Source organism: Fusarium proliferatum (assembly GCF_900067095.1).
Source record: "Fusarium proliferatum ET1 genome assembly, contig: FPRO_scaffold002, whole genome shotgun sequence".
In the NCBI taxonomy this organism is placed as follows: domain Eukaryota; kingdom Fungi; phylum Ascomycota; class Sordariomycetes; order Hypocreales; family Nectriaceae; genus Fusarium; species Fusarium proliferatum.
In genome coordinates, this window is record NW_022194791.1 from 4,476,048 (window position 1) to 4,497,076 (window position 21,029).

The 21,029-nt window shown below is 49.8% G+C and overlaps 7 protein-coding genes across 7 annotated transcripts; 6 read left to right on the plus strand and 1 right to left on the minus strand.

The window, feature by feature from the left end:
* Nucleotides 1–17: 17 nt before the first annotated feature.
* FPRO_02306 (uncharacterized protein) lies at nt 18–763 on the plus strand (the record flags this gene model as incomplete). The annotated part of the gene is made up of 2 exons (XM_031227608.1): nt 18–330; nt 603–763. 2 exons carry the CDS (start codon nt 18–20, stop codon nt 761–763), a joined length of 474 nt encoding a protein of 157 aa, XP_031078027.1.
* A 673-nt stretch (nt 764–1,436) lies between these two features.
* FPRO_02305 (uncharacterized protein) lies at nt 1,437–3,992 on the plus strand (the record flags this gene model as incomplete). Its single annotated transcript, XM_031227609.1, has 1 exon — nt 1,437–3,992. The coding sequence occupies one exon, from the start codon at nt 1,437–1,439 to the stop codon at nt 3,990–3,992; it is 2,556 nt and encodes an 851-aa protein (XP_031078028.1).
* A 365-nt stretch (nt 3,993–4,357) lies between these two features.
* Nucleotides 4,358–5,538, minus strand: FPRO_02304 (uncharacterized protein; the record flags this gene model as incomplete). Its single annotated transcript, XM_031227610.1, has 4 exons — nt 4,358–4,478; nt 4,547–4,828; nt 4,884–5,069; nt 5,150–5,538. 4 exons carry the CDS (start codon nt 5,536–5,538, stop codon nt 4,358–4,360), a joined length of 978 nt encoding a protein of 325 aa, XP_031078029.1.
* Nucleotides 5,539–5,793: 255 nt separating this feature from the next.
* On the plus strand, nt 5,794–8,688 carry FPRO_02303 (uncharacterized protein; the record flags this gene model as incomplete). The annotated part of the gene is made up of 2 exons (XM_031227611.1): nt 5,794–8,224; nt 8,300–8,688. 2 exons carry the CDS (start codon nt 5,794–5,796, stop codon nt 8,686–8,688), a joined length of 2,820 nt encoding a protein of 939 aa, XP_031078030.1.
* A 1,569-nt stretch (nt 8,689–10,257) lies between these two features.
* On the plus strand, nt 10,258–15,822 carry FPRO_02302 (uncharacterized protein; the record flags this gene model as incomplete). Its single annotated transcript, XM_031227612.1, has 10 exons — nt 10,258–10,427; nt 10,487–10,853; nt 10,917–11,354; nt 11,404–12,537; nt 12,819–13,075; nt 13,123–13,446; nt 13,512–14,123; nt 14,199–15,228; nt 15,288–15,590; nt 15,640–15,822. The coding sequence occupies 10 exons, from the start codon at nt 10,258–10,260 to the stop codon at nt 15,820–15,822; spliced, it is 4,818 nt and encodes a 1,605-aa protein (XP_031078031.1).
* An 885-nt stretch (nt 15,823–16,707) lies between these two features.
* FPRO_02301 (uncharacterized protein) lies at nt 16,708–18,123 on the plus strand (the record flags this gene model as incomplete). The annotated part of the gene is made up of 1 exon (XM_031227613.1): nt 16,708–18,123. The coding sequence occupies one exon, from the start codon at nt 16,708–16,710 to the stop codon at nt 18,121–18,123; it is 1,416 nt and encodes a 471-aa protein (XP_031078032.1).
* A 664-nt stretch (nt 18,124–18,787) lies between these two features.
* FPRO_02300 (uncharacterized protein) lies at nt 18,788–20,444 on the plus strand (the record flags this gene model as incomplete). The annotated part of the gene is made up of 2 exons (XM_031227614.1): nt 18,788–19,269; nt 19,325–20,444. The coding sequence occupies 2 exons, from the start codon at nt 18,788–18,790 to the stop codon at nt 20,442–20,444; spliced, it is 1,602 nt and encodes a 533-aa protein (XP_031078033.1).
* Nucleotides 20,445–21,029: the final 585 nt, after the last annotated feature.

Consider the following 21,029-nt stretch of genomic DNA (forward strand, 5'->3'; position numbering starts at 1 on the left):
CTGATTTCCACATCAATATGCAGCCTTTCTACGACAGAGAAGAAGACGAATATCTCCTCAGAATCGAAAACTCTCCGCGGTGGGATTGGGGACGAGACGCAAACGGCCAGGTTTGGTACTGGGAAGTAAGTGGCACAGCTGGTCACGCAACCGCGACTTGGCGCTTCAAGCACAACGGAGAGTTTGCATATGGTCATGAACCGCTGGACTTTTGGGATGATTGGTACGATGAATCTGGGGATAAGGCTAAGTCAACACCCTATGGCCGGAATCTACACGCTTTTATCGCGAGTGATAGACTTGGCAGTGAGATTCCGCAGCGGAGCGCATGTAAGTCACTGCGTCTTTATTGTAAGGAAGACGATCTGATGTATCGCAACAATGACCTTTTTTATCATCTTCCGAAGCTGGTGGATTTTGAGGTGTGGTCAAACCAGCCATGGACCTAGGTTGTAAATGCAATAGATCCATTTTCATTGTTTCTTGTATACCTTTTTCAAATTATCTTGAACTACAAAGAGAAAGGCTTTTACAGAGTTACAGGTATTAGGCGATCTTTCTATAAACAAATTTATACAGCAATGCCTAACTATTGTCTCGAGTTTTGACGTTTTACGTTTCTAGCCAATATGAGTCTAGGGTGAGTAGATGTGTGAGACACGCGGTTGGCTACGTCACCCATCATGAGTATGACTGCCAGTCTGATCCAAGGTCAAACAGAACCGACGCCAGATCTAGGCAGCAGGATAAAAACATAGAGTAATAGCAAACGAATTTATCTCAGCACGTCTGCTAACAAATGGAGAGGGGAAAACACCAACACTTTTCATATGCGGCGTAATCGAGGCGTCGTACTCTGTATATGCCAAGACTTTCACATGCACAGCCACAGTCGAGTACGCCACACGCCACACATCAGTCAATTCTCGGGGGCCAATAAAACTCAAGACATCTGTTGGATTCTAAGCAATAAAAGCCGTTGGCAAAATTAATGTATGTTTTATCTAGAATGATTAATGGTTCGAGGGCCTTGAAGTAAGCTTTTCCAGCAAGCTGCCTCAATGTTAGAAGCTTCTCTATACAATACGACATAAGGCTTGGTAAATATCAGGAAGAGAATAATCGGGTCACTAAGCCCATTAAGATCTACTCTAAATAATCTAAAGTTATTTTGTCACTTAGACTTGTAGGGATGTCTCTGTTGAGGGTGGCGCAGTAGGTATGACGCTAGTGCACGCTGGGCATCATTTGGTCGCCTCCAGGCCTGAAGGACGCTTGGCAGCCGCGCAACCTTAACAATCCTGTCACAGAGGCAGCCAAGAAAGAGCGAACTAGAGCCCGAGCGCCATAACTTATAAATGACGAAACCTTTGGCTCGAAATCTTCCCTTTTCAACCCCCTCTTATTCTGCTTCTGTTATACAAAAATAATAAAAGATGCGCCCTTCGCTCGAATCGTCGCTGGGCGATCAGGGCCTTGCTACTGAGCAACGAAGCCTGCTAGACCTTATCGACAAGCTCCAATTCGCACAGCTCGATGATGTCAAACTACCCCAAATCGTCGTCGTCGGCGATCAATCTGCTGGTAAGAGCTCGGTTCTCGAGGCTCTCACCGGCACACCATTCCCTCGCGATGCCGGCGCCTGTACACGCTTTGCGACAGAGATTCGCTTGCGACGAGCGAAGGAGACAAAACTAAAGGTTTCCATCATTCCCGACAAGACACGACCTTACAATGATCAAGCTCGCCTGCTGCAATGGGGCGGTGATGTCACCGGTGACACACCCTTTGATGCCATGATGCGTGATGCTACAGAGTTGATCGCTCCCAAGAGCATTCCTGGTCGCTTTGCCGCTCGCGATATCCTCGTCGTCGAGAAGGAGGGCCCCGACATGCCACTCTTGACTCTGGTCGATCTCCCCGGTCTTGTCCGTGTCGCCAACCGCGATCAATCCGAGTCTGACATCCAAACCATCGAAGCCCTCTCCGATCGATACATGAAGAGTTCTCGAACTATTATCCTTGCTGTTATCGGCGGAAACAACGATTATGTTCAGGCTCCCATCCTCAAGAAGGCCCGCTACTTTGATCCCAAGGGATCACGCACGATCGGTGTCCTCACCAAGCCCGATATGACCGAACGTATTGGCCTTGAGGAAAAGTTCATCGAGCTTGTTACCAACAAGGACCAAGAGAACAACTTCAAGCTCGGCTGGTATGTCCTGCTCAACCCTGGACCAGGCGAGCAATGGCAAACCCCCGAGGACCGTGCCAACCGGGAAGCCGAGTTCTTCTCTCGTGGAAAATGGGCAACTCTCCCACCAGAGATGTGGGGTATTGGTGCTCTCCGTGCCAAGCTGAGTACACAGCTCCAACGCCACATCGGCAAGCATGTCAAGACTCTTCGCCGCCAGATCCAGCAAGCTTTGGAAGGCTGCGAGAGCCAGCTCAAGGCCATGGGTGTCGGCAAAGATACTCCAGAGGAGATGCGTTTCCAGATGGGCGAGCTCTTCACAGCATCCAACAACCTCGTCACTCCTGCGGTCAACGGTAACTACAAGAACCCTTTTGGTGAGAGATTCTTTGCCAGACAGTCAAGCCCCAAGGGTACCCCATCACAGAAGCTCCGAGCTCGCATTCGTGACGAGAGTGAGCGTTTCGCTCGAAGGTTCCGACAGCACGGTCGTAAGGTCACGTTCCAGAAGAGCCAGCCTCCTGCCACAAATGGTGTCAACGGTACGAATGGTGCTGCCGAAGGCAATGGCCTTCCCACTCCAGGCACCGTTGGAGATCGCTCAAAGAAGGACTTTGCCGAGTTTGAAGTCGAGCCTCTTCTCCGACAGATCCGGGGTAATGAACTTCCCCTCGACTCCAACCCTCGAGCCCCTTATATCCTCTTTCAGGACTACTCCAGAAACTGGCCTGTCCTTGCACAAGAATACAAGGACAACGTCGGTGTCATCTGCAATGAGTTCCTTGCGGATGTCATTGATCACGTCTGGCCCATGCGTATGCGCGACCCTCTTCGCATGCACTTCCTCGAGCTCAGAATGAAGGATCTTGTCGAAAGCGCCGACTCTGAGCTTGGGCGCCTCACCGACGATATGGAACTCGAGATCCAGCCTTTTGACCCCGAGTACGAGGAGCGTCTTCGAAAGTGGCGTGCTGAAGCTACTGAGAACGGCGGAACCTACACAGAGGCCGAAGAGGTCTTGGAGAAGATGCTTATTTACTACGACCTTACTGCACGCATATTTACACGTAATGTCATTACTCAGGTCGTCGAACGGCACCTACTGCTGGGCATGCTGCGACTGTTTAATCCTATTGAGATTCTTCGCATGCAAGATACCACCATCGAGGCTATCGCTGCCGAGAACAAGGAGACCCGTGAGCGCCGCAAGGCTCTCCAACTGCAGAAGAAGGCTATTGAGGAAGCTAGAAACATCTGCGCCAGCCTTGCTATGCGAAGCGAATTACGAGCCTACGAGGATGATGACGACGATGCAGAAACGGATGACGAAGAGCAGACGCCCCGAGAGGTAAGCCGTCGTCAGGTTGGAGCGCCTCAGAATGGAGCACCCCAGAACGGTGCACCTCAAGGTGGTCTTCTCCAGACACAACCGGCCCCTCAATCAAGCCGTAACGACTCCACGCGACGAAACCGCGATAGTCGGGACGAGCGTACTGAACGTGAGGAGCAACGAGCAAGCCGACCTCCCATCCCGACTCAGGACTCCTACCAGAATGGCCCTTACCAGGCCAACCGTGACTGGGAGCCAGTCTACCACCCCCAGCAACAGGCATCTGCACCAGGCCATGCACCCCCACCGCCACCTCCTCGTCCCTCAAAGGTAGGCCTTGGAGAGACAGAGTCTTACTATGACAATGCGCGTCGCCAAGACTCCTACACTGAGAGTCCCGGACGAGGCGATGGTCGCCGAGAGGGCGCGAGGCATAGACTTGTGAACGCTATGCGAATGGGAAACTAAGACTTTATTACTAGAAGAGATGGATTAGATGATGCGCGGCGTTGGGAAGGGACTTCTGATATCCTTGTGTAACGGTGCGTTTATGGTTGGGTTATTGTCGGGTTCCGATAGATAGAATATCAAGAATGATACATTTATACCCTGACTTTTATGACCCTAAACTTATGTGCCCAACTCAAGTTACATAAAGATCCTCTAACTCTGTTCTCGATTCACTTAGTCATAATGGGTTATATAAATCTGTACCGAACAACATTGACAAGTGATTCAATATGCCTGCGCCTTTTCATTGTTCTCACACATACATCCCCTCGGAGCTTGTGGCTCGTGGCTCGTGGACAATAGGATCTATACCTACCTGAGATTCATGTTGACCCATCGAGACCTTTGAAGGAGGCATACACTTGTAAAGCACCTTCAATACTCTGCACCAAGCCAAAGAATATCGTCAACACAAGAACGAGGACGGCTACCCAGAATGTGTACCTGTTGATAAGACCGGTATTAGCGGATGACAATGTGCGTTTGGAAGATCTGCTATCGAAGAGCGGTACCATTGGACGCCGTTCCGCCTATCATGCCACCATTGGGATAACGACTTCGGCTGTGCTTCGTCAAAGACCTGCTTCAGCACGACAAGACGATCATTCCAGAATCTAAACTTTTCAGTTTGCCGATGGTCCGTCTTTAGTTGTCCACACTGGATGGCTCGTCTGTCAATGTCGGCGTCTAACTTGGAGAACCACTTCCTTGTTTCTACGTCTGAGGATGGGAAGAGGAGTGCTAATGTCTGCAATGTCTCATCTGCGAGACCTTTGGGCAGCAGGGAGTCGGCACTGCCATGATAAGTCAGTGGACTCACACGTTAAGTGGTCTTGAAGAATTGTAAACCTTTGTTGTTGGACATGGAGGAACGAAGCATGATGGAAGACGTGCACACGGCAATCGTCATCTGTCAGTCGGAGATGATCTACCAAGTTATCGGTCCAAACGATATCCAGCCCTGCGATGCGGCAAAGGTTGCGCGCAGTGAATATCTTCTCCATCTTAACATTCTCCTTGGCCAGCTGGGAGCTCCTGGATCAAAGTAGGTTGACACAAAGCTCTTCAAGGACCCATGACTCCAACGAAGATGGCTTCGGCCAGAGAAGCCGTACGTGAAACTGCAGAAGCTTATCATCAAAAGCAGACTGGCAGCCAAATCAATCGAGTTGTCGAGCATCTCGTCTTCGTTGTCGTGAAGCGCTGTGAAGTTCTCTCGCAGCTCCTCCTTGATGTCATGGCGCAGCATCCCGCGCTTGAGTTTGCGAATGCAGTCGACCACATCACGGTGCGATCGCATAGCCACGTATCGCCCTCCATTGTGGAGAGCCCTGGTGCATTCTTTGCTGTAGTATGTCCAAAAAGACTGCAGGTCAAAGTCCACGCTGTTGAGGCGTTGATTCTGGTGCGGAGAGGCCCAGTATTCGCTGGCTATTGTTGTTTTGGTAAGTTGCTGCAGCGGGAGATCCAGCAGGCTCGAATCGAGCTCCGTCTTGTTTGCCATGATCGCGGTTTTGGTCGTTTTCTATTCTATTTGGTTCACACGAAAGATCAAGATCTAGCGACGCTGATGGAGGATAAGGCGGATGAGGCAGCCAGCACTAGTTGGGTGCATAAAACTGCATCTGTCATTGGCGGATGATCTGCCTCATCAGCGCGACGAGGCCTCTGAGCACAGCCCCCAATGATTGCGGCTGAATTCCCTTCATCGGTATCGAGAGCTACACTTTTCATGAATCACAATGAAATACGCTGAAACATGCCGCTGGAAATCGTGACATCCCCTCTGCGATCCTGGGAGAGCGGCATCGCCATACTTAGTGGCAGGTCGGCAACGAGGCGTCTCGCATGGCCCGAACCAGAGCTGTCTATCGGCCGCTGCATAGGCAAGGTCGGCAAGGAGCTATGCTGGGTGGCCAAAGGCCCGGCGAGAGACGCATTCGCGGCGCTGGCCCCAAAGATTAAAGCCTACCTCGAGAGGTCGGTCGAACCAGTATCGAGCTGGGTTACATGGTCTATGTATATGTTTGGTAAGTCGGAAAACAGTGCCAGCCCAGCCATCCTGTTTTGCTGCGAAGTCGTTGCGCATCGCAAACAGGTGAGAAATGCGATCAAAGACAGCGGCATTCTCGACGAGTTCCCCGGTGTTAAGACGGCACACATGTCTCGACCGCCCGACTTCAATCAGCTCGTTCAGTTAGCAGACGATGGCATGACATTGTCATCATCTGATCATCGACCTGTTCTTGCGTCCCTTGAGAGCAACCCATGCGGGATGCCGTTGTTCGTTGAATCAAGCACAGATGGCGGAATTTGTTACAAACAAGCCACCGTCGGTGGCATCATCCAGCTGTCGGATAGATTCTACTACACCACGGCAGGTCATGTGCTTAGCCTCGACACGGCCCCGAGCTACAACGAGGACGAAGTTAGCGACGACGAATTTGAGATTGACGACGACGATGATGAGTTGAGCGAAGTGGACGATGTGACATCGACGGCTTATGAAAAAGCGTGGTTGGCCCAAGCCAACGACGACGCCATGAGCCCGCCGTACACAAGCTCTACCGAGAGCAAGATGCTCCAGACACCATTCTCGTCGAGCATACAAGACATGCAAGCAACACAGGAAGGAACGAAATGCTTGAGTCGTCGGGTTCTCGAGAATGGACCTTCACTGAGCACTTTCTTGCCTCCACAGCGTCTGGGACACGTCTATCTGTCCTCCCTCGACGAACCACCTTCTGGTCTTGACTACGCCCTGATCGAAGTGACCAGGCCTGTTCACTGCATCGCGAACAAAATCGCCCTCTCCTCTTTTTCTGCAAAGGGCGAGGCCAAGATCGAGCGCGTCGTCACAGATGGCCCCAAGGACGTCAAGATCTTGACCTCCACATCGAGAGGAACACTTACAGGAGACATGTCAGGCACTCCCCTGTACACTCGACTCCCCAACAGCAGTATGTACCAGGAGGTATACAACGTCCTCTTGGACTCGCGGTTGGAGGCCGGAGACTGTGGCTCCTGGGTCATTGACGCCGAGTCTGGGAACTTGTATGGGCACATTGTGGCTGGGTCCCCTGATTCGGGTGCTGCAATTGTGGTACCCTTTTCACGCGTATTCGAAGACATAGAAGCGCGGGCAAAGCATCCCCCTCATCTGCCCCTCACTGAAGCTGCATCACTATACAACTTTGATAAGAAACTAGACCTTGCTATGCATCTGCAACACACAAAGTCCGTCACAGCATCCTCTTCTACACCACCATTGGACCACGTTCAACAGTGGATCCACGACTTGGGAAGTCGATTTGAGAACCAGTGGCGGATCAAACTGTTGGATGAGCTGAAACTATCACGGACTAGCCGCCGCCGAGCTAGTATTGCACAAGCAGTTTCGTCCACTGAAGATGAATCAACTTCGCTCTATAGCCCGTCTGGAGAGCAAGAGTCGCGCCCGCAGTACACTGCAACTGACACTGGAAAAGCATTACTGCTGCCATCCCAAAACCGGAGACTAGTCTGGACACCGCTGTTCCCCCAGCTTCCTAACGCAAACGACCTGAAGTCCCAGAAGTTCCGTAACCATCTAAAGTCCCTCTCCTTAACCCCAACGAAGTACGAGAACCCCGGATTGCTTGACGAGGCTCTGACCAGCATCCCGCTAGAGAGACTCTACGGCGAAGCTGAAGAAGAGAGCATGATATTCCAGGCCCAAGCAGAATCCTATGGCGATGGAAGGCAGCCTGAGTGGGGATACAGTGACTGCATCATCCGCGCAATGTTGCAATGGTTCAACCGCTCGTTTTTCACTTGGGTGAACAATCCACCATGTCCAACATGTTCTTCTCCAACGACTATGATGGGACTCAGTGCGCCACGCCCGGAGGAGTCAGCCTGCGGGGCTTTGCGTGTCGAGCTCTACAAATGTTCAAGGGAAGCCTGCCAAACATATGAGCGATTCCCTCGATATACAGACGTGTGGAAACTACTCCAGACCAGAAGAGGGCGAGTGGGTGAGTGGGTGAACTGCTTCACGATGCTTTGCCGGGCCATGGGCGCCAGAGCGCGGTGGGTATGGATTGCTGAAGACCACCTTTGGACCGAGGTATACTCGGAACACAGGAAGAGATGGGTTCACGTTGATCCATGCGAGGGTGTTTTTGATCGCCCAAAACTATACAGCGAAGGTAAGTCATTGCACTCGAGATTCTCGCAAGCATTGCCCGCCTTCCCAAGAAACAGCACTGACTTTTCATAATTAGGCTGGAATAGAAAAATGTCATATATTATAGCGTTCTCTATCGAAGGCGCTACGGATGTCACGCGACGGTATGTTCGCAAGCTGGAGCATGCGGCGGACCGAAACCGTTGTCCAGAGGCCGTCCTGCTGTACGTTATGAATGAAATAAAAAGCCTCCGCCGCCAGAGTATGAGTGAGGAGGAAAAGATCCGACTGGAAGAGGAGGACAGGTGCGAACAGCGGGAACTCAATGACTACATTGTTTCAAGTGTCACAGCCGACTTCATGGCCACGGGATGTGCTAATGTTGAGGGTTCGTCACAATTGATCAAGTCGCCGGGAAAGACGGCGAAGCGCAGTCCGAAGCAGAGGAGTGGAGGAGTAGAAGAGGGATCTTTGGCTATTCCTTAGGTGGACAAATCCTCAATTACGATCTATTGTTTGTCCATACGTACTGAGTCTTAGAGGCATACAATAAAGCACGCCTCTCTAATTTACAGTCAGGAGTATATTACATAGTCGTCTTATCTTAATCTAGCACTTTATATCCTCTAGGCTCTAGATAACTTATAGAAATTGGAAGGTACAATAGCTAGGTAGAGACCAAGAATGATTCATATATACCCTAACCTTTAGGACCCTAAACTCGTGCTGCCCAACATAAGTTATATAATCATCTCCCATTGTCCTAAACTTATCAAGATATTTGCGATTTAGAAAAGAGTTTCTAAGTTCTCTTGACTGCATGTGTCTTGGTCTAAATTGTGATGCAATGTGAAAAAATAGAGACGAAGACAATGATTTTGGTCTTGTCGCATAATTAATTACGCGATGTGGCAGACGCGCGTGAGCCAGGCATTGCTTTTCCATACGTCTCTATCTTCGTATCTTATTCGTCAGTGTAGTCGTTAGAGTGTCGCTCATGTTTAAACTTACTGTCAGTGCAGTGCTTGATTGGCCTTGCAGTCTCGCTGTTCATCTTGTAAGTCGATGTTCCTATGTATTGCTCGGCTACCGTGCCCTCCATCGTCGTTATGGAAGTCAATGAACGACATCCATGCCGTGTAGCTTGAACTAGAGGGGCTTGTCCGGACGTCACGAGCAACGAAACTGAGAGACCTGGTCAGGGTCAATCTACTAAATTTATTGCACTACCTAGGCGGCGAAGGACACACGACACAGTGGTTGTCTCCCGCATCTGGCAGGGAGTCATGGCGCAAGTTTATCCTAAAATACGCTAAGGCGAAAATAAAGAACGATCCCTAAATCGGTGGATCACCAGCGAATTTTTGGTGTAAGCCAAACCTGTCAGGGGTCGTAGAAGTATTTCCTCCCCGAAACACACACAATGCCTAGGTAAATCGTACCTAGCCATACTACAACCGTGAGAGCGCATTGATGAAAGCACGAGAGCCAGCTATGAAAGCAACCGCCCTCTTGCCGATGTGTTGGTTCCACGGTTTCAGGACTCTTTTCACATGCAAGGATGAGGTCGCCCTTTGGCCAATCTCTACTGCCATTTTACCGCCGCGGGAGGCACCACATTTCCTATTCTAACTTAGCTCTCTCAACACCAATGGCTCAAACATACAGGAAAGACAATAATATTTGCTGCCTCCATCTGATAGCCAAACAGGCCTGCCCAGCATACGTACTGTTCATATTGACGCGCCGACCACGACGTGCCGCTGACCTGCATCAAGAGAAACACACCTGAAGTGTGAGCTGAAGTTAACAAGCTACCTTAGGATGTTGTGACCAACATGCAGAACAGTCGTCGCACTAGACAAGGGAGTCGAGAGATGCCTCAGCTGGCTTTCTCACGACACTGGCTTTTCTTTAAAGACTTCTGGTCCCGTTCCTGTCCCCTCTTCCCCTAATGACTCTCGCATACCTCATCTGCTACCAAGCCCTTGCGTACCTTAGCTACCTATCCGTACCCATACAGGAAACGAACGGAATAAGCCATACTTGCCAACCATGGCTACCATACAGGAGGCGGAGCAAATTGTGCGACGCTTGACCAAGAAGTATGGGTTTCTGAACGAAACAATGATGGACGACATCGAACAATTTAATGCCCAGTATCGCCGTGAGATCGATGAAAATTGGCTGGCGATGGAAAGCGCCGTATCGCACTCCGTCAAGATGTAAGTGTCTACTAATCTGGGTCAGTTTTCTTATTGCACTTACTGAAACCATCTGCTAGATTGGCAAAGCAGATCTATGGCAGTGGTGCTCGGTTCGTCTTTGAACTTCTTCAGAATGCAGAGGATAATATCTTCAACAAGGCTCGCGATGCAGAAGCGCTGCCTTTCGTCTCTTTCAAGATATATCCAAATAAGATTATCGTCGAGTGTAACGAAGACGGCTTTACAGAGCCAGACCTACAAGCTATTTGCGCTGTTGGACAAAGCACCAAGTCAGCTTCCCACGGATATATCGGCGCCAAAGGCATTGGTTTCAAATCCGTATTTATCGCAGCATCTAGAGTTCATATTCAGTCTGGGAATTTCTCATTCGAGTTTCGGCATAACAAGACAGACCCAGGTATAGGCATGGTTAGACCTATCTGGGTAAGTCCAGTTGAGGCCATCCCCAGCCCTCTAACCCGCACGACACTATACATCCATGACCAGGGAGACCCAGACGAACTTCAACATCTGAGGAGGATCATCTCTATGCAATTTGACGATCTACAGGAAACTTGTTTGCTCTTCCTGCGCAAGCTTGAGCAAATCAGCTTGGAGTTCTACGATGAGGACGGTGAGCTGGAACGATCAAAGTACTTCCGCAAGCACAAGATCGACAAGTATCGCGTGTCTCTGGAGACTACATCTGGCGCTCGTGGAGATGAGACTACTCGGAGCCAAATTTATCACATCACGAGACAAATGGCGACCAACTTGGCCCGGAGCGACAATCGCGAGCTTCCTGATACCAAAGAGGCTAAGAATGATTCCTCAAAGGCAGAAGTCGTTTTGGCTTTCCCAATCACCGACAACTCTGAACCGCTTATCACTCAGAGGAACCAAGACCTGTTCGCATTTTTACCTCTAAGAAGATCCGATTACAAGGTTGGCTTCATCTATCATCGCACGCAAAACATAACTGACTCCACTCTAGTTTTTAATTCACTCCGATTTTGATACCAACGCCAATCGACAGGATATCGTCACCACATCACGGAGGAATCTAGACCTTCGCGGTTGGATTGCGTCCGCGTTCTTCCAGGCAGTTCTGCAGTTTTGCGAGCATCCTAGACTCTGCTACGGCTGGCCTATGTTCCTCCCGTCCTCCTCAGATACCAGTTCCGATGCATTCTGGTCAGGCCTCAACCACGAGATACAAAGCTTGATGAAGAAAACCCCAGTACTGAAATCCCGCAATCGAATCGACTTGCGCCTGGTAGGCGACGTTGTCATTCTCACCAGCGATGCCCAGGATGCGGAAGGGCATCCTTTGTTTGACGACCCGACCAAAGATCTTTATCTTTCGCCTAGCTATTCCCAAGATGCAAAGGAAATTCTCAGAGGCTACGGACTAAGACTACTGAACATCCAAACAGTTCTAAACTTACTGGAAACCGATCTCCGCAGTCTCTACTCCAGGTTTCACGGAAAGAACACGACCGATGAATGGCACTCAGCTGTAGCACGCCTGCTTACCAAAACACTCAAGAATTCCTCATCTATTCAACAGAGATTGAAGTCGTTGCCTTTGCTCCCTCTGAGATCGGGAGCGTGGACATCGAATGCATCCGGGCCAGTGTATTTCCCAAAGACGGGAGATATCAGCATTCCTGACTCCTTAGACATCAAAGTTATCACTGTTTTTGCATCCAGTAATTCGGAAAGAAGCACCTTGTTCCAACACCTAGGAGTCTGTCAGGCCACATATGAAGACGTTAGAGCATCGATCCTCAGATCGTTCGCCTCGAAAAAGGGCTTATCGTTCGAAATCCTAAATGAGTATTTGAGCTTTCTTTATCTCACGCACCAAACTGGGAAGAATGGGCCGGAAGAATACACGAAAGTAGAGATCGTCACAATAGCTGGGAAGCGAGCGAACCCACAAGAGACGGATGTATACCTCCCTGGAACCCACCATGCGTACAGTCCTTCAAGCCTTTTAACCGCCGAAGACCTCCCAAAAGGCTTATCCGTGGATTTTATACACTCCAAACATATGGAAAGTACCCCAGACAAGCCGAGCGTCTTGCACCTCAGGTGGGAGACGTGGCTCTGCAATTCCATCGGTGTACGTGAGCGGTTGAGACTCATGTCACGAGACAAACGCGGGTTATCGGATGTCTTTCTGCATATCTTTGAACATCATCCAGAAAAATTCTTGGGGTTATTTGAGCATCTCTGGTTGCACGAGAAATCAAGTCTGGTGAAAAACAGGGCTCTTCGATCAGAGATTGAGGATCTGCCTGCTAAGAAACTCTGTGGAGTTGACTATCCACTCAAGCTGAAGGAAACCTGGCTTCCCCTCGAGGATCTTAGACACCTCGTCGACCGCTATATGAACATCCCAAGCATTTTCCCTTTCTCAAACTCGAGGAATCAGATGCAACCGAACTGCTTGGATCAAAATGGCATTTCCTGAGTGACTACTTCTCAGTCAGTAAAGACGATAGCATGGATTTCCTACTCCAAATACTTCACTACATTCAGCAATCATGTCCCGAAAGGCCTTCCGACAGTCAAACACAAAAGGTGTTTGACTTGTACAACGCCATATACGCCAGACTTACAGTTGCTAGTGATGGGCCAGTCGCGAAACTCAAGATTATGTCAGTATTATCGTGCAAACATAAACTTATAATTGACCTATTAACAGACAATTCTTTGAGAAAGGAGGTGTCCTCGACCCTAATCAGAATGATCCTATGTGGACGACATCTCCGCTCTGTTTATGGACAGCACCGCCAGATATGGTCATGTTTCACTCTCTCAAGGCTTCCTACTTGGAAAGGATGGATAATGAAAGATTCAGGAACATCGAAAACCTATTTACAAGAACACTTCAAATTCCGGATGCGTCGTTGGATGATCTGGTGACCGAGTTGACCGAGCTTCGGGACGAAGGTTGCGAGGAAATACCTCGCATGCGGGCAATCTATGATTACTTGCATAAGGCAAACGTACCTTCGCCACTTCTCAAGTACGCGAACAGCTAGGTCCAGGATGAGAAGGATCGTTTCCTGCATGTAGCTAACTTGAGAACAGAGCTGCATTTAAGGCATCCCCCCTCATCTATTGCGAAACGCGGCATGGCGAATCAGGCTGGTATAAGACATCAGATTGCCTATGGTCTAGTGAAACCGTTATCCGTGGTAAAGCCATCCTGGATGAATGTTGGGAAGCTTATGAGGAGTTCTTTGTCGGCAAACTAGGCGTGAAGCTGCTAACCTTGCAGATGGTCTACGATGAACTGCGACAATCATCCGGGAACAATACGGAAGAGACCAAAGTGGCTATTCTGTCACTCAATGGTCTCCTACAAACAGAAACGACACTACTGGACCCGGAGCCGATCAGACAAGCCAAAGTATTTCCGGTCAGGTACCCAACTGGCACTGTCGTTCTGAGCTCTGCGAGCGTTGACTTTGCCATTGGAGATCGAGACAAGTTGAAGACGATGTTTCGTGACAAGGTTGCTCTCTTGGACTTTGAGATGGAAGAAGTCCGTCGCCTTAGACCGTTGATCGAATGGCTGAAACTCCAAGATCGATACTTGTCTAACTCCGTTGAAGAAAATACGTTCATCTTAGGTGATTCGGAACGTCCAATTTCTACACCTAACCGAGACCTCAAACGCAAGGCTTATCATATTGCTCGGTACGTAGTGAACGGGGGTACATTTGTTTCTTTATTCTATTGGATTCGAGATACTAACAACGGCTTATCCTGTAGTGTCGCTTCTACTTTCAACAGCCCTCGATTTGAGGACGACCCCCTCGGTCTCTATGAACAGCTTCGCACAATGAGAGTCGTTGAGGTCGAAAGAATATCATCTGTGCTGAAAATCTTTCAGAACAAACAGTCGTTCGAGATTCCAGTAGCAACCGCCAACGAGCATATCGAAGATTCGACAGGAGAACTGACGATTTATGTCCCAAAGGAGCGCAGAGCGCAAGAGCTCTGCTTCGGTTCAGTTCTTCCTAGAAAGTTCGCGGCATGGCTAATGCACACCTCGAAGAGCTCCACGAATGGACCGATTGAAACGGACATAGTTAAAGTCTTGACTGCAGTCTTTGCAAGTGAAAGATTCGTCCTTGATGATGTTCTTGACGACCAGGGAATCTTAACAGTGCCGTTCGACAACCGGGATGAAGAAGACAACAGTGATGAGGCAGAAGAGCACCAGACAGAAGATCAGGAGGAGGAAGGTCAAGAACCACGACTACCAGGTAGTCGCCTCGAAACTAATGATACCTCTCCAGAACAACTTACACCCGATCGTTCTTCTATAAATCCTGGTACGCCACCATATGCGGGTTCCTCCGGAATTTCGCCAGAGGGAAGCCTTCCTGAAACACTCGTCGAGACCGTCTCCCAGCGAAGCCAGATGTCATATCAGCCTCATTCAGGAAGGGTACATCGCTCCTCTCAATCAGATTTGTTTCCCGTCCCACCACAGCCATTACACCACCCAAGCGGGCAGGCTCCTTCAAACCTGCTTTCGGCTATAACCTCGCCGTCTGAGCAGCAAACTTCCGAAGACACTAGATATCGCTCAATCCTGGACAGGGTTATTGAAAAAGCCCGGAATGCGGCATTCCCATCCAGAGGGTCATTTGATATGACCCATATGCGGAATGCTCTACCTGGAGGTGATACGAACTCTTACCAGAGTTTCGATGGCCTGGACATCATGGGAACATTTCGTTCGACTAGCCAGCTAGAGCGCGACAAGAAGGTTGGGGCTGCAGGCGAGTTATATGTGAGCAACATCATCTATGCATCGCAGGTTTTTTGAGGCTAAATGATATATTCGTTTAGGTATTCGAGCTTCTGTCATGTCTCAACTTGCCAAATTGGAACCGAACGAATTGGCAAAGCACGATCAGATCGTACGCGACTATCCACCCAGACTATACGAACCTAGAGGCTTGGAGAGGGAGGGAAACCGCCGACCTAGTTTATGCCGATACTGAAGGACACTTGACAAATACGCTGATCGGTTGTGGCTATCTTGGCCACGATGAGTGGCATGGGGCGCGTCCCAGATATTACATAGAAGTCAAGACCACGACTGGGCCATGCAGTACCGCATTCTACATGAGTGGCAAGCAATACCAGCTGGTAAGCGTTTGGAGGATAGTTGTTCTCATCATAAGCTGACTTTATACAGATGCAACAAATTCACCACACCGAAGACCATTCGGAAGTATATATGGTCTTCCGCGTGTTCCAGCTTGATAGCGACGGGATTGGCTTGTGTGTTTACACTGACCCAGAGAAACTCAGGCAAGATGGGCGTCTACTCTTCAAAGGACAGGCGTGGTCAATTACCCCAGGACCCAACATGGGGTAGGTCAAACTTAACGCCCGAATGAGGATGCACTTATGGCCACGACAGATGGCAGAAGGGAAATGAGAGGGCTTCAGGCACGAGGAACGAGAGTTATATGGAACTAGCTATTGCAGTTAACAGCGCTGTAGATCCACAATAGTTTCCGATGTTAAGAAAAACGTTTTGGGCAAAGCAGATACTGCACCGCAGGCAGCCACATATTCCGAGAAGCCATGAAAAGAGCTGTATGACCGAGATGCTCTGTTTATGTTATATGAAGACGTGCAGACCTGAGGAGAGTTCGATGATGGGACGTGGCCTTCAGCTGAGGCGCATACAAATGGAGTCCAATCAGTCTTTTTTCCGAGTTAAAAAAATGCCGTATAATGTGATACCATGAATGCAGCCATAGAAAAGGCAGCTAACATCAGTATAAAAAATCCCCCCAAACCAGTTTAACGCCATCTGATCAATCGACCCTTAAACCAGCCGTATATCCGTAAATCGAGATCATGGCGTAACAGGCTTACCCATGACGACGAGATACCAAGACATCGGGACAAACGGCACAGAAGCATACGCGTTGGCTACGATGTCCACAATAAAAAACCGTCGCAAACAAGAACAAGTTGGACGGAACGTAAAAATAGAAAATGAAATGCAACTATTTCCTTGTTATTTCTGCGATTCAGTGGAGCTCTCTCTCGTTCCTGAACCTGTCCCCATTCGCGTGTCCTTTGAAACCCCGGATTTTACGTCACCTACGTCATATCGTGTTACACGCTGGACAAGGGTATAGCTCCCAGCCCGGGAATAAACAAAAAGCAGCTGCCGTCTCTGCATCACCTTCTGTACCTTTATATTCATTTCTTTCGTGCCTGTAGTTTTCTTGAGTGAGATTCAAAGATGGTGGGAAAACGTCAGTGGAATAATGAAGGCGCTCGCCATCGCGGCCGTCACGTCGGCGAAGAAACAAACCACGATGAACACCCTCGCGATCTCGAAACAGGTCGCTACTCATACTACGACCCCAACAAGAAATCCCGTCCCAGACCACGAATAATGCAATTCCAAGATGCAGCGCGCACAGCTCTCGAAGACGCCCGTCGCGGGGAGATCAAGCGTGCACTACTCCACGGCATCGACCATCAAGGACTCGAAAAGTACAGAAAATCAGAAGAGGAGCTCAAGGTGATGAAGAACAAAAAGATCCGTGCTTTTTACGAGCAGCAGAACGAGCGGCTTAATGATTGGCTCGAGGTAGATGCTGTGGTGATGGCGATAGCGGATGATGTACTAGAGAGCATGAATCCTGATCCGGACCATGATGGTGATCAGGAGAGATGCGGAGGGATTCAGCGTGTAGAGGGCAGGATTGGCGAGTTGTTGCCGGAGGAGGAGAAGGAGAAGAGGAGGAAAGCTGCGAGAAAGGCGAGTTTGGCTATCAATATCAACGTGATAGCCAATATTCTTCTTTTGGCGGGAAAGGCATTTGCTGTGTTCACAACGGGGTCGCTATCGCTCGTTGCATCGCTTGTAGATTCAGCGCTAGATTTACTGTGTACGCTCATCGTGTGGTCTACGAGTAGACTTGTGCTGTGGCGGTTGCAAGCGATGCAGCGACGATTTCCTGTTGGACGGAGACGGTTGGAGCCACTGGGTATCCTGGTGTTTTCGATCATCATGGTCATTTCGTTTCTGCAGATTCTGCAAGAGTCGTTCTCAAGATTGCTGAAACACTCTGAGGCGGAAATTCTGAGCTGGGCTGCTATTGCATCTCTGCTAGCGACGATCATCCTCAAGGGAGCTATTGGCCTGGGATGTCGACCTATCAAGTCAAGTCAGGTACAAGCTCTTGTGCAGGATTGCAAAACGGACGTTATCTTCAACACGCTCTCTCTTCTCTTTCCACTGATCGGATACCGCGCGAACGTATGGTGGCTCGACCCCGTCGGCGCTGGGCTACTCTCACTCTTCATCATCTACGACTGGGGGCACACATGTTTCGAGAACGTGGTCCGTCTCTCAGGCGAAGCAGCAGACGACCACACGCTCAAGAAGCTAATCTACCTCGCCTATCGCTTCGCGCCGGTCGTAGCGGGATTCAAGAACGTGACGGCGTATCATGCGGGAGATGGCGTCTGGGTTGAGTTTGACGTGTTGCTGGATGAGAAGACGCCGTTGAATAGATCGCACGATATCGCGGAGACGCTGCAGTATTGTGCGGAGGGGCTGGGGGTTGTGGATAGGGCGTTTGTGACGACGGATTATGCGGCGAGTGGACCTTTGGGGCATGCGCTGGATTCGGAGTGGAATCATTAGAAGGTGAAAGAAAGAATAGGTAGGGGAGAAGGGGGGGTTGCATGATATAGGTGTAAGATATGTTTTGGGCTGTGCTTGGCTTATGGCATAGATTGCGAATTGGCTTGGTTGTGGACTTGGCGGGTGAGATGGGCCAAGATGCCCTCACATATGATGGGATAGGATGAGGTTGAGCATAGGCATAAGCATAAGCGATCTGAAACGATAAATTGATGAGTACATAGAAGCAATAGACATGCTCGTGATTCAATCTTTGTAAACTCAGTATCAAATGTGAAGAATACCCAGTCCCGTCACTGACAATTGATGCCAAGTCGTGTGAGCATTCTTCTGTCGTTGACTTCGTGAACCCCTCAACATGGCTTTGTTTTTGGCGTCCAAATGAATCATCATGAGTATCTTATCAGGGTCTTCCGGGGTTGTCATGATGAACTAGTGGGCCATGGACCTTGATGTCCTCATGATGCAATGTCCATCAGGGTACGTCCTCAACACCACAAATGACTGAAGCTATACACAATATGGCTTCCAAAATGACCACAAGGGTTCTCAATACTCATGAGATACTCCATGAGGGCTCACAATAGAGGGCTGAACCTGTCACCATATAAACCAGCATCTTCCCCAGACCCCTGCCACGACTTACACTGCAACCACCATCACCATGTCTTCAATCCAAGTAGAAGAAGACATCTACGACGTCCTCGTCATAGGCGCCGGCCCCTGCGGTCTCGCCATCTCAGCCCGTCTCCACGAACACACCCCCGCCGCGCTCTTCACCGACGAAGAACACCGTCGCTTCCACTGGATCTCCAAGTACGGCAACAAAATGCCCCTCAAGCACGTCCGCAGCGGTAAAATATCTCCGCCCAAGCACGCTGCAAAGCCGCAGTATAAAATGCTGGTTCTCGATGCAGATAGCGATACCTGGATGGGCCGCTGGAATAGGCTGTTCAAGATGTATGATATCTCGCATCTGAGGAGTCCGATGCTCTGGCATGTTGATCCACTTGATCGGGATGCGCTGCTGGCGCATGCGTATGCTAATGATAGAGCGGATGAACTGGTTGAGATTAGGAATTGTGTGGGAAAGGAGGTTAGCAAACATGGGAGGAAGAAGAGTGGACAACGAGCTTGTGGTCGAAGGTAGACCCCCTGACTCTATCCCTTTACTGAGAGCTATTGAACTGACGAGGCGTAGACAAGAAGCTCGCGTTGACATAAACGTGAGAGAGCGCAATGACTACTACAACCCCTCAACGTCTCTCTTCTGCGACCACTGCGAAAAGGTAGCAGCGCGGTATAATCTCAGCTCAAACATGATCCGCAAAGAAAGCCTTCAGCATCTGGACTATGATGAAGTAAAGGGCATTTCCATCGACGGCGAGAAGCTGTTCACCGTGACAACCAACAAAACTCGTCGATATGCTCGCACAGTAGTGCTAGCAGTCGGTCCAGCAAATGTTGCCAAAATTCCTCACATCCCTTCTATGCCCGATGGACAGCTCCCTCAGACATGTCACAGCATGCACATCACCGAGTTCCCAGACCCTATCGTCAAAGCTCGAATCGCTGCGAAGAAAACGACGAATATTCTTATCGTTGGCGGTGGTCTTACATCTGCGCAGTTAACGGATCTTGCTATTCGAAAGGGCGTCACCAAGGTGTGGCATGTCATGCGCGGACCACTGCGCATCAAGCATTTCGACGTTGGACTCGAATGGATGGGAAAGTTTAAGAACGCAAAGCAAGCGCAGTTTTACTACGCTGATTCAGACGATGAGAGGATCGAGATGATCAAGGAGGCGAGAGGTGGAGGAAGCATCACGCCTGTATTCCACAAACGACTCAAGAAGCATCTTCTCACAAAGAAACTCGAGCTCTTCACTGAATCAAGTCTCGCCGATGCCCAGTTCAACGCTGAGAAGGGTACGTGGAGTGTTCAGACCAATCCACCCGTCGACATGCCAGCCATGGACTACATGTACTTCGCAACCGGCATCCAAACAGACTTCTCCTCGCTTCCCTACCTACAAACGATTCTAGAGAAACACCCCATCGAAGGCCGCGGTGGGTTCCCCTGTATCAATAACGATCTCATGTGGAACGATGATGTCCCGCTCTTCATGATGGGGAGACTGGCGGCACTGCGTCTTGGCCCTGCGGCACCGAATCTAGGCGGCGCGCAGGTCGGTGCGGAGAGGATCGCGTGGGCTATTGAGGATAGGGTTGCGAGGCAGGGGGGGGAGGAGGGGGAGGACTTTAAGACGGGGTATTTATCTGGACATGGGAATATGTATAGTTCTTTAGCTTGTGAGTAGATGAAGTCATGGGGTTGTTATTGGTTGGGGTTGCTGGAGTACCCCTGCATTATCCCCGCACCGTTAGTTACCTTAATGAACTACGCCTCAATCCTTCAACACCAACGCTCACCTCGTCCTCTGCATATTTATCATCGCATCCCCCTTCATCTCAAACTCCCTCATCTAAATTCCCCGAGATTCATAAATGGCCCGCACAGGAATACAAAAAGTAAGAACGGGCTGTAAAACATGCAAGTACGTAACTCTCTCACCAAACATGCTCTTTAAGTTTGACTGTCAATTAGAGCCCGCAAAGTGAAATGCGATGAAACCTGGCCGCGCTGCAAACGATGCCTAACAACAGGGCGCACATGCACAGGCTACATCGCCCCGCCGCCGGGCTCATTCTCATGGACTTCTCTTCTGCGCACCAAACCTCAGACTCTACCTATAACCAACACAAAAGAAGTCCGCAGCTTATCATTCTTTCATCACGTCGTCGCTCCCGTGCTCTCCGGTCCATTCGACGGATCCTTCTGGACGTATTTCGTCGTTCAGATGGCGCAGTCTGAACCAGCAGCGCGTCATGCCGTGTTGGCGATA